The following is a 13,218-nucleotide window of genomic DNA, read 5'->3' on the forward strand; positions in this document are numbered from 1 at the left end:
GAGACAGAGCATAGATGAGGAAAAAACAATTAATATTACAAAGTTATGGGAGTTGTCGTGTGGGGGTACGGAGAGAACGAGAGATTGAGAGAGAAAAAGTGTGAAAATAATTAAATAAGAAAAATATCATTTTACACGCCTAAATATTTTATATTATCCTTATTTACTTTACTTTATTCTTTTATATAAAATATAAAAAATTTATATTTTATAATCATTTTATCTTTATATTATGTGTTAAATAAATATAAAAGTATGTCATAGTATTATTATTCGTTTCAAATAATAATAGAAATCAAGGTGTGAAATATAATAAAAATAGTAATATTACAATACACTTTAATATTCATTTAACATAATATAAAATAATTATAAAAATGTAAATTTTTATATTTAAAAAAAAAAAAATAGTTTTAAAATAAATATAAAAGATTAAATGTGTGAAAGAATATTTTTTCTATAAGAAGATAAAAAGTATAAAATATTGAAGTAAAACGTGAAGAATGTTGTAAAGAAGAAGAAGGTCAAGGAGGGGAGTGAATGGTCAAGTTCTGGTTCCTTGAAACTAAGCGCGTTTGGATTTCATTGTAAGTAAAAGCGTGTTTGGGTTTGCTTTTTGTAGCTACACGCGTGTATTTGCTTTGAAGGACCAAATAATTGTTAGTGTTTAAGCAAAAACGTGGGTTTTTAGACGGAAATCTAATAATAACGTGTGTCATGTGGCCTTTTTAACAAACACACCTTTGGCACATCAATAAAAGGAAAATGATGGATTGATACTTTAATATCATCATTAAAAACATGTATTTTTTTATTTGTAAGGAGTAAAAAACTTTGAAGGATGTATAAAATAGAATATATAAAGATAGGCGTAAAAAAATTTGTTAAATTCCAAGATATCATAGTCTTATTTAAAATATGTGTTTAAGGTTGTGTTTCTTATTTTATTATTGGCAAATATTTTTTTCTTTTTCATTGTTAATTTTTATTAAGTTTAAGATAATGCTAATTCTTTTGTTATTAATTATAATTTCATTTTCTGTATAAATTCTCCATGTGTCTATATTTATTTTTTTAATTAATTTTTTATAAAATTAAATAATTATTTTTTATTTTTTATTTCTTTAATTTTTTTGTTTTCATTTCACTGTGTTTTAAACTTAACTATTTTTTAATTATAAAACTATTTATAAAATAAATAAAAACTATTTATAATAAAATTATAAAAATTATTTATATTTAGTTTCATAGTTGTAATAATAATAATAGTAATAATAATAATTTTATTATTTTTTATTACCTTAAAAAAGTGATATAATCACTAGTATTGATAAGATAGATCAAAGTATAAGTTGGTGTAAACATGTTTCGAAACAATAATGTTGGGAAATTAGGGCAGGTAATTACTTAAGAGGATTTGATAGTTTAATTAAATAGACCAGATTGAATTTTTTTTATTGGGTTTTATTCAATTTATTGAATCTCATCCAACATATTGGATATAGGTGTACAAAATTATTAAATGATTATATAATAATACAATTCTTATTTAACTTTTTTTCACTAATTTTCTAATTAAATATTTATTTTTGAAATATATAAATATTAAATAATATGATCCATTTTTAAAAAGGCTTGATTTTAGTGTTATTTGTTTCGAAATCTATCACTCAATTAATCTAACTTGATTAAATTGAATAAATGTAATAAAGTATACAGAAATCTGGCACAATCCAACTTAATTCGTTGTTTTGTGTTGATACGTTTATTCAAACATATTCAACCCTGGTAAAGGACACAATTTTAAAGGAACAACAATTTCTTTTGTTTGGTATGAGAACAATGAAATGAACAGAGTTATAAAGAATACTTTATGATTTTCTTGTTCTGAATATATATTTTAGTATATTCTAATACATGAAAAAAATTGAAATAAAAAAAATATTAGAGAATATTTAACAATTAAAATAAATATTTTAACTTTAGTTCCACTGAAAATGTAGTAGCTTCCATTTTCCCTTAACATATTTTTTTTTAGCAAAAGCTTCACCCCTCATTTCTTCACAATTATCTCGTTCTCATCCTTCTCTTTGATCAAGAGTGACGACACAGTTAGGGATATAAGATTGCATCACAAGTTATATTCAGTGGTAAGTACTCACTCTGTTTTTTTTCTCCTGAACTATTCTAAAATTACATGCAAACACTTTTTTCCCTTTGCATCTGTCTTTCGATTCCTCCTTGGAAACATTCTCTTTTTTGTGATTCTAATGAGGCAATTGGATCATTAATTGTTAGAATATGTAATTAAAGTTGTCATACAGTATAGGTTTTCTGAATGGTACGATAGTTGGCATACTCTCACTCTGTATATATTTACATTACCTATCTTACATACATAATACAGTTTTAACATTTCTGAATTCTCTCTCTCTCTGGTTCTTCTTGCACCCTTTTCTCTCTGTTTTCCATTAGTGGTATCAAGAGCCTTGGTCGAGAAGGACCTAAGGGGTATTGTGTCTGGATACAGTGTAACTGGCCAAGTGTGGTTGGAACGTCCAAAGAAAGGAGTTCTTGTAGCAGAAAGAAGGGTTGATGGCTGATCTTTCTACGATAAACTTTCCAGTTCTTACAGACAAGAACTGGAGTAGGTGGAGCACTCAAATGCGAATCGTGTTTCGTGTACAAGGCGTGAGTGGTGTTGTAGAAGGATCAGAGACTGCGAAAGAAGATCAAAAGGAGGAGTTCATAAAACAAGATGACAAGGCATTGCTGATCATCCATCAATGTGTAGATGATGCACATTTTGAGAAGATTCAAAATGTGACTACAGCGAGGGAAGCCTGGAACATCTTGGTGCGCTGCCACTCTGGGGGAGAAAAAGTTAAGAAAGTTAAACTCCAAACGTTGCGAAGGCAGTATGAGTTCTTTAACCGTATCTTGACTCTTACTAACCAGATGAAAGGCTATGGTGAAGCCATTACCGATCTAATGATAATTGAAAAAATTATGAGATCGATGCCTCCAACGTTTGATCACATCGTGGTAGCAATCGAAGAATCAAGAGACCTTGAAAAACTCAAGATTGAAGATCTACAAAGTTCTCTAGAGGCATATGAAATGAGGAGACGAGAAAGGAATTCAGTCAAAACCGATGAGCTGGCATTGAAGGCTCAGCATGTTAAAGGTGAAGCAAAGAAGAAGTTTAAGAAATGGAAAGGTAAATCCGCTACAAGAGGAAAATGGAAGAATGACAATTGCACGGATGATCAAGAAGAAAAGAATGAATCGACAAAAAGCAAAGGTGGATTCGACAAAAATATGAAGAAAAAGGACAGAAGGAATATAGAGTGCTTCAACTGTCACAAGATGGCACTTTGCGTATGAATGCTATTCAAACAAAGGTAAGCAGAGCAAGAAAATTGTGAAAAAGGAGGCCTATCTAGCAAAAGATGAAGACTCAGATTCAGAAACGTTAACTCTAATGGTGACCACCTCATATGAAGGATCTACATCTGTAAGTAAATCTTGGTATCTGGACTCAGGCTGCTCAAATCATATGACATGTAATAGAGAATGGATAGTTAGTTTGGATGAGTCAAAGAGCAGCAGGATTAAATTCGCAGACGACAGCACACTAAAAGTAGAAGGAGTTGGAAATGTTGTTGTCAAGAAGAAAGATGGATCACATGCGATGATAGAAAACGTGTTATTCGTACCAGCTATGAGATGCAACTTATTGAGTCTCGTTCAGCTAGTAGAGAAAGGATTCACTGTGGTCATGGGAAATCAGGATAGCGTGGAGGTGTTTGATAGTAAAAAGAAACTTGTCTTGAAGAGCAAGATCAGCAAAAACCGAACCTTCCAGGTCAGTATGGATACAGTAGGTAGTTGGCGCTGCTTATCCACTGTGAAAGATGATGAAACCTGGAAATGGCACCTAAGGCTTGGCCATTTGAATTTCAAAGATTTGAAAAAGGTAAGTGAGAAAGGCTTGGTAGATGGAATATCAGACATCAGATTACCAGAAAGCGTGTGTGAATCCCGTGTCATTGGAAAGAAAACGAGAAGATCATTTCAGTCAAAGATAGAAATGAGATCTAAAGAGTGTCTCGAGGTAGTACACTCTGACATTTGCGGTCCTCTGGAGGTGTCAACCTTGGCCGCAAATAGGTATTTCATTACTTTCATAGATGAATTCAGTAGAATGTCTTGGGTGTTTCTAATAAAGCTAAAGAGTGAAGCGTTTGGAATATTCAAGAAGTGGAAAGTCAGAGTTGAAAAAGAAAGTGGAAAAGCAATCAAGGTGTTAAGAACTGACGGTGGAGGCGAGTACACATCTCATGGGTTTGAGCAATTCTGCCAAGAAAATGGAATCAATCACGAGGTAACAGCTCCCTATACTCCGCAGCATAATGGCCTGGCTGAGAGGAGAAACCGGACAATCTTGAACATGACCAGATGTCTTCTGAGAGAGAAGAGTGTGCCACGAATTCTCTGGGGCGAAGCTGTATCAACAGTTGTTCACATTCTGAACAGGTGTCCCACTAAACGTCTTGCAGACAAAGTGCCCATCGAAGCTTGGACAGGTAAGAAACCCTCGGTTAAACATTTCAAAGTATTTGGATCTTTGGTTTTTGTTCATGTTGCAGATCAAAGAAGGACGAAGCTGGAAGATAAAGGAAAGGCAATGGTATTCGTAGGATATCATCCAACCGGTGCGTATAAGCTCTATGATCCTGTCCAAGACAAGATGGTGCTAAGTAGAGATGTGGTGTTTCTGGAAGATAAAAATTGGGACTGGAAACAAAGAAAGACAGAGATGAAGAGGATATCGATAATGCATGGGGTAGCAGATGAATCTACATCTGTTGAAACAGATCTTGCCGATGTCACCAACAGTGAAGCAGATCTGGAAAACACAACACAGAGACCAAGGAGACAACCTGTGAGACCATCCTGGTTCTCGGACTATGAAGTTTACTCTGATACAGGGGTGAGTGATGAAGGAAACTTAGTTCATATGGCCTTGTTAGCTGGATCAGAATCAATAACTCTAGAAGACGCCTTAAAGCAACCTGTTTGGAAGACAACGATGATTGAAGAAATGAAATCTATAGAAAAGAACGAGACGTGGAAGTTGGTCGACCTGCCACCTGATAAACACTGCATTGGAGTAAAGTGGGTTTTTAAACGCAAACTCAATCCTGATGGCACCGTGGCAAAGCACAAAGCCAGGCTCGTGGCGAGAGGCTTCCTACAACGTCAAGGGGTCGATTTCTCAGAGGTCTTTGCTCTAGTTGCAAGGTTAGAAACAATCCGATTAGTTATAGCTATTGCTTGTGCCAAACATTGGTCACTTTTCCAACTTGACGTTAAATCGGCTTTCCTGCATGGACCCTTGGAGGAGGTATACGTTCAACAACCTCCTGGATTCAACGTCAAGGACAAGAAGCAGCAGGTGTACAAGCTCCAGAAGGCTCTCTATGGCTTACGGCAAGCTCCAAGAGCTTGGAACAAGAAGATTGATACCTTCTTCAGCAGTCACGGGTTTGAGCGATGCACTGTGGAGCATGGCCTCTACGTGAAGGAGAATTCTAATGGTGCAAAAATGATCATCTACTTGTATGTTGACGACCTACTAATTACTGGTTCAAGCCAAAAGGAGATTGATGAGTTCAAGAAAATGATGAAGGTTGAATTCGAGATGACGGATCTCGGGAAACTTGGCTACTTCTTGGGAATGGAGTTCACTCATACAGCAACTGGACTGTTGATGCACCAACAGAAATATGCAAAAGAACTACTAGAGAGATATAAGATGATCAACTGCAACGAGACCAAAAGCCCACTGGAGATAAATGAGAAGCTAAAATTAGATGAATCTGAAGAAGGTGTGAATGAAATTGTCTATAAACAGATAGTGGGATCTCTGCGTTTTCTTTGCAACAGCAGGCTAGATCTTGCATTTAGCGTTGGTCTGATAAGTCGGTTTATGGGCAATCCAAAGAAGAGTCATATGACTGCTGCCAAACGCATGCTGAGATATGTTAAAGGAACTGCAAGTTGTGGAATTCTGTTTCCATACGGGATGAAGAATAATGAGTTGAAGCTTGCTGGATTTAGTGATTCAGACTATGGAGGTGATCAAGTTGAGAGAAAGAGTACTTCAGGGAACATCTTCTTCCTGAACAAAGCACCTGTCTCGTGGTGCTCTAAAAAGCAATCTGTAGTTGCTTTATCAAGTTGTGAGGCGGAATACATATTTGGCTGCAATGCTGCATGCCAAGGTATCTGGCTAAGTGAAGTGCTAAAGGAGTTAAGGATACAGGAAGAGGGTTCAGTGGTATTGAAGATGGATAACACATCGGCAATAAATTTAGCAAAGAATCCAGTGAGCCATGGAAGAAGCAAACATATAGAAATAAAATTCCATTTTTTAAGAGACATGGTAAACAAAGGAAAAGTTGAAGTGGTTTACTGCAAAACAAATTTCCAATTGGCTGATCTCTTCACTAAATCTCTTAAATTTGACAGATTTGAGTTACTTAGGAAAGAGATTGGAGTACTATCCTTGGACAACTTGAATTAAGGAGGTGTGTTAGAATATGTAATTAAAGCTGTCATACAGCATAGGTTTTCTGTATGGTACGATAGTTGGCATACTCTCACTCTGTATATATTTACATTACCTCTCTTACATGCATAATACAATTTTAACATTTCTGAATTCTCTCTCTCTCTGGTTCTTCTTGCACCCTTTTCTCTCTGTTTTCCATTATTAATATGGGTCTTTTTGTGATTCTAAAGTTTTAAGTTTTAGAGAGCTTGGAGCATTTAGAAACAGTTAGAAAGGAGTGTAAAAACTATTTGGTTCAGAGGTAAGAAAGCTGATAATTCTCTTTTCTTGTTCAAATTCTGAATTGAAATAGGTATTGCATGTTTGATTTGGTAATAATTCGAGGATGATTGTTAAATTTTTTTTTCTTTTGAGCTGAAATGGATTGGTATTAAGTAATATAAGTTGGTAACGTAGAATCTTGATCAATTTGATGTTCAAGGCTGCAAGTTTAAGCCGCAAGCCTAAGCTACAAGTCTGCTTAGTCTATTGAAATACAATATGCCATGATTGATGGTAAAAGTTGTGGATTTGGTGGTGGAATTGTGGAATTGTGAAATATGAAATGAGTTGGTTTGACTGAAAATTGAGTTTATTTGAGTGTGGAGAGTGGTAATTAAAATGATTTTGTTCATTGGCATGTTATTCTAAGTGTTATGTTAGATATTCAAATATTGGTTAATGATTTTATTGTTTAATGTGTATTGGCATGAGATTGAATATGTGATTCATAACTCGTGCAATTGGTCTCATTGGTATCAAGTAGAAAATGCTTTGAAAATAGTTTTTGGAACAAACAAGGAAACGATACCAAATTAGTAATTGAACAAGTTAAAATCTCATTTTCATGAAATATATAATGTGACACTGAGTTGTGTCATGCTGGTGTTGGGCGCCAACTTAAAAACCTAAAGCTAGTGATAAATTTCATGATTGAACGCTGAGTGGTGGTTTCTGCCACTAAGCGCGCTCAAGTCAGTGAGCTCTATGGCCCTGACTTTGAGTGTTGGTTTTCACCATTGAATGCTCTTAATTCAAAGAACTCTAGGAGTTTCCAACATTGAGTGCTAGTTTGTGCCACTGAGTGCTCCCTTAACATTGAGCCTATGCACACAAATGTTAATGGCGCCTCGGTATCGTTACACACTAGCTTGTATTATGTTATGCTTTCATGTTTTTCACCACCTATGGTTTTGTGATCTTATTTATGTTTTTCATGTGATTATTGGTGTGATACAAGGTTGAAATGATACGATTTAGGGTGATGTGGGGATTCCTAAAGAAGAAAATCATATTTAATGAAATTAAGTAATGTGTCATTAATTTAAGGAGTCAACATTAGAGGCTTACCCTAATGCTCTAATAACATTCATACTTGTCAACACCCAATTTCGTCCAGATAGACTGTAATAGGTTTATTTTATTTTTTGTCTTATTTTATTTTTATGCTATTTTCTTTCATTTTATTTTTATTTTGAAGTTATGTTTTAATTTTACTTTTCAATAAAATAATAAAATAAAATAATAGAATAAAAAAAATAATAAATAAAAAATAATAAGAGAAAAGAAAGAAAAAAAGAAAAAAAGAAAAAAAAACGAAAAAAAGAAGAAAAAGAAATAAGAAAGCAAGATCCCAAAGTCAACCCCTCCTGTAACGTGAAACAGTGCTCAGGCGAAAGACAAAAGGCAGCAGAGACAATTGACAAAAGCAATGCTCAAAATGTACATTTACAATGGCAGTGACAAAAGGCTTCCGCTCATCTTCCTATAATTCCCTACGTAGGATTACAAGTATACATCAAAGAGGAGGATTTTTTTTGAAAAAAAAAAACAAGCTTCTGCCAACTGATAACCCATGAAGTAAACATGAAGAAAGAAAAAAACAAGCTTCTGCCACGCCAAAAAGAGATCCCACGCCAGAGGATATGCCAGAGCTCCCGGAAGCAGTGCAGCAGAAAAAGAGCTGGGTGGTGTTCAAAATTGTTTTCATCACAGTTAAAAGAGGGGACGAACACGGTGGAGAAGGAGGACCACTGAGAAAGGGAGAGACCTCGGGTCAGAGAAAAAAGAAAAAAAAACTGCATTCATCTTGACTAAAACTTTGGTGCCCAGTCAACTTAACGGTCGGTTCTGCGCCTGCAAGAAGATTGTGGTAACCAAAGGAGAAGTTCAGTCGAGGAGAGCAAAGGGAATTAAAGCCCAAAAGGAAAGGCGTCTTGAAGCGGCGAAAGGTAAGTCTTCGTTTACCTAAGCTCCTTGGTCATGCTCCTCGTAGATATGCTTTCCTTATGCGTGCTGAGAGATGAATGATTGATGTTCGATCAATGTATATGGTTGCGTTTGCTTGCCTTCCTTTGTTAATCAAAACTGCACCCAAAATGCAGTTTCTGTGCCTGCAAACTTCATCTATTTTGTTAACAATAGAAAATAGGCATATACTCCCCAACATCAAAGCTTCAATACCCTTTAACATCCAGAAAACATGTAATAAAAAGAAAACAGAAGCAGTAGAAGTGTTTTCATACAAGTTCTCATACAAGTTCACATATCTTTCTCTGCCTTCATCTCCGATTTCTTCGAGTCACCAACACCTGTCATCTTCATCTACTCTTCATTCATCATTCACCTCTGACCATTACATCCATCATTCACCTCTCACCCTCTTCTGGATTTTCCTACATCACGCACATCAAAGAGAAGGGCTCTCCCACTCAATTTCATTTTTTTTCCAATTAGCAAAAACCCCCCAAACACTGTCTTGGTAAGCCTCTGTTGCTGTGTTATCTGATAACTAAACAACGGGACCCTAAGAGGTGGTGGCGTGGCGGCTGGTTCGAGCAAGCGGTGACGCGGTGGCTAGTTCGAGCAAGCAGTGGCGCGGAGACAATCACCGGTGGCAGCGGCGGCGAGGATGCAAGGCGGAACGCGAGTGCGTTCTCCTCTCGCGCGAGTAGAAGGGTGAGAAGAGAAAGGGGATCCGAGGCGTGGCCAACGGCGGTCCTGGTGGCGCTTGGCATTGCCGGCGATGTTTTGGTCCGGGTAGAGGGCCCTCCCGCGGTGGCCGTTTGGACGGAGGTTGGAAGGTGGTCGTTGAACGGCGGAGGTGAGCGCCTAGCTTCTCCTGCTCAGAGAGAAAAAGAGACCCTTGGTCTCAGTGGCGGTGAAATGGCGTGATGAGAAGAATGGGAGAAACCCCTAAGTGTCTCCTGAGCTGAAGAATGGAAAGGCCTTTGGGCCTGTTTTCTTTTTTTGACCCAACCCTCTATAATAAACCAAAATAAAACATAAAAACGAATTTATTCCCTGCACACCCCCCGTTTCTCACCCGCGCACCCCTACGTCCATTCCCTGCCTTGGGCTCAGGCCCGTTCTCTTCCTAAAAAAAAAAATGAATTTCTTCCCTGCGCCCCCTTATTCCATTTTCGCACCCCTCTCAGCCTGGGCTTTGGCCCAATTCGTTTCTTTTGTTTAACCACCCCTGTTTCTTATTCAGCACCTCCACACCCCTTTTCTTTTTATTTTATTTACTTATTATTTTAATTTTATTTTATTTTATTTTATCATTTTACTTTTTACTCTATTTTCATTATTTATTTATTTATCCATTTATTTTATTTTTATTTTTATTTTATTTTTATTTTTATTTTTATTTTTATTTTTATTTTTATTTTTATTTTTATTTTTATTTTTATTTTTATTTTATTTTTATTTTTATTTTTTATTTTTTTTTCTCTCTCTTTTGTTTCCATTTTAAATGCACTTTTATAGGAAATGATAAAAAATATATTTTAAAGGTTTAGGCACATGTGTGATCGTACGCATCGTCCTTGTGTTAAAACCTTCTCTTTTTCTCTTCTAAAAAAAACATATTTTAAAGGTTTAGGCACATGTCTGATCGCACGCATCGTCCTTGTGTTAAAACCTTCTCTTCTAAAAAAAATAATAATAACAAATGTTTTAAAGGTTTAGGCACATGTGTGATCGCACGCATCGTCCTTGTGTTAGAACCTTTTCTTCTTCCCTTCTAAAAAATATAAATAATAATAATAAATGTTTTAAAGGTTTAGGCATATGTGTGTTCGCACACATCGTCCTTGTGTTAGAGCCTTTTCTTCTTCTCTTCTAAAAAATAAAAAAATGTTTTAAAGGTTTAAGCACATGTGTGATCACACGCATCGTCCTTGTGCTAAAAAAACCTTTTCTTCTTTCTCAAGTAGAATTATAAAAATATGTTTTAAAGGTTAAGCGCATGTGTGATTGCTCGCATCGTCCTTGTGCTAAAAACCTTTTCTTCTTTCTCAAATAAAATTATAAAAATATGTTTTAAAGGTTAAGCGCATGTGTGATCGCTCGCATCGTCCTTGTGCTAAAAACCTTTTCACCTTCTTTTTTACAAAAAATGCCAAAAAATATAAAATCTTCAAAAACTAAAAACATCACTTTCAAGCAAACAAATTTTCAAACAATTTCCAAACAAACTTCTCAAACAGTTTCAAAAAGAACTACGTAACCCTGATTTCTCATTTTGAATGAGAATACGTAGGAGCAAGGTCAATCCTTGTCGGGCCCAAAAAACTAAAAAAATATATTTTGTTTCTTTAGAGTTTTATTTTAGGGAATAGTTAAACATTTTGAAAACCACATCATATTCACATATTTAGTTAAAGGTACTGCCTTAGGGCAGGCGTCGTAGGGTGCTAATACCTTCCCTACACGTAACCGACTCCCGAACCCAGAATCTGGTTTTCGTGGACCGCGTCTTATCATTTTATGGTTTTTTCGTAGTTTTCCAGAATAAACTATGGTGGCGACTCCAAAATCTCTTTTTAAAACCCATTTCCTTTTAAGGATTGTCGTCCCGTCGTGATTCCGGTTGCGACAGATGGCGACTCCGCTGGGGAAGTGAAGAGAGTCAGGCCATTTAATTAGATGTGCGAATTCGATGTGGTTTTTCTTTGTGTTTTTCTTCCCTTTTTCTTTATCTATGTTTGATATTTGGAATAATTGCATGTGAGTTCTTCTACTTGTTTCTTTATGTTTGAAATAATTGTTGGATATTGAATTCTAGAATAGATGACATGCTTATATCTGCGTGGGAGAATTTTCTTGTTGTTTTGCAGGTGAGGTTTGGGGTACGCATTGCATTCTCCCTTCACACACACACTTTATGCATATCATGAGTGGAACCCTATACCCGGGTCTGAGTGTAACTTAGAAATAGAGGGGTTGTGTAGCGGTGCCATTTGGGACATACTTCCTGTTTGGCTATCGTGAGAACCCCAGCTAGAGTCCGTTCTCTTCATTTGTGTTTTCACATCTAGTTGATTACTCGACTGTTGTGGAGATGCTGTGAAGGGGGCCATAGCTCTAGTGACCATTGATCTTTAGGCTTAGAGAGCCATCCTTGTGAGATTGCATGTACCTAACCTTGAATCTTGACCGTTGAACCCTCCTAGGGCACAAAGGGAGGTATGTGTTGTCTTGTAATCGTTATTTTTGCTTAATAAAATTAAACACCTTGTACATATCACCATATCTTTTGATACATTTTTTTTCTTTCTTTTCTTTCTTTTTATCATGCATTTTTATGGTCTTGTTGTTGGTTCTAGGTAGGAAGTTATAAATTTGTGACTAAGCCCTTGAGGTAAAATGGAAATTAACATGAGATTTGAAGTTGACCGGCCTTCAAGTTCAAACATTTTAAAGGAAAGGATAGCCGTTGAAGCCGAGGAAGGAAATATGGATGGTTTGAGAGAACTAGTAAAAAAAATGACGACATCCCAAAAAGATGCATTCAAGAAGGAGTATGGGAATTTGTTGAGCCTGTTAGAGGTGGAGGCCCAAACATCAACAATTACTACTTTAGCCCAGTACTATGATCCACCACTGAGATGTTTCACTTTTCGGGATTTCCAATTGGTGCCAACAGTGAAAGAATTCGAGCAAATCTTAAACATACCTCTCGAGGGAAAAGCTCCATACAACTACCTTGGACAATATACCTCTGTCTTGTAGCTAGCGAGGATCATAAAAGTACACCCTATGAAGTTGGAGAGCAAGTTCACAATCAAGGGCAAAGTGAGGGTCCTTTCTCAAGGATACTTAAAGGGATACTTGCATCGTTTGTCTGAAGAGGAAAACTGGGAAACATTTATGGATGTATTGGCTCTTCTCCTCTATGGTGTCATGCTTTTTCCTAATGTCAAGAATTTTGTCGATTATGCCGCCATGAATGCATTTGTGGGATACAAAGAGCGCTGTGAGAATCCGGTCACTACTATCCTGGCTGAAGTTTATGGGACCCTTAATCGTTGTTATGAGCTAAAGGGAGGAAAATGTTATGCTGTCTACCAGTGTTGTATACGTGGTTCATCTCCCGTGTGAGTGAGGACGCCTTGAATGCCACGTGTCCCATGGATGAGATACTGTAGTGTAAACCAAATGTTAAAGGGGCAAATGAATGGGCGCAACTTTGTGCAAGTTTAAATGAGGAGCAGATTAAATGGTGTGTCCCTTGGCAGCGTAGATCACAAATCATATATCATTGCGGGAGGTACCCTAATATACCCCTCATGGGTATCAGGTGTTGTATTAATTAC

The 13,218-nt window shown here is 36.3% G+C and overlaps 1 protein-coding gene across 1 annotated transcript; it reads left to right on the forward strand.

The window, feature by feature from the left end:
* The first annotated feature begins 2,595 nt into the window (after nt 1–2,595).
* On the forward strand, nt 2,596–3,387 carry LOC148200382 (uncharacterized). Its single transcript, XM_088112920.1, has one exon. It carries the CDS (start codon nt 2,596–2,598, stop codon nt 3,385–3,387), a length of 792 nt encoding a protein of 263 aa, XP_087969046.1.
* Nucleotides 3,388–13,218: the final 9,831 nt, after the last annotated feature.

This window comes from Vigna umbellata, chromosome 4, assembly GCF_029865625.1.
Source record: "Vigna umbellata cultivar VRB3 chromosome 4, Vumbellata_1.0, whole genome shotgun sequence".
NCBI classification, from domain to species: domain Eukaryota; kingdom Viridiplantae; phylum Streptophyta; class Magnoliopsida; order Fabales; family Fabaceae; genus Vigna; species Vigna umbellata.

Excerpts from the sequence above, each read along its gene's own strand:
- LOC148200382 (XM_088112920.1), top strand. The coding sequence starts at position 2,596 with ATGGCTGATCTTTCTACGATAAACTTTCCAGTTCTTACAGACAAGAAC.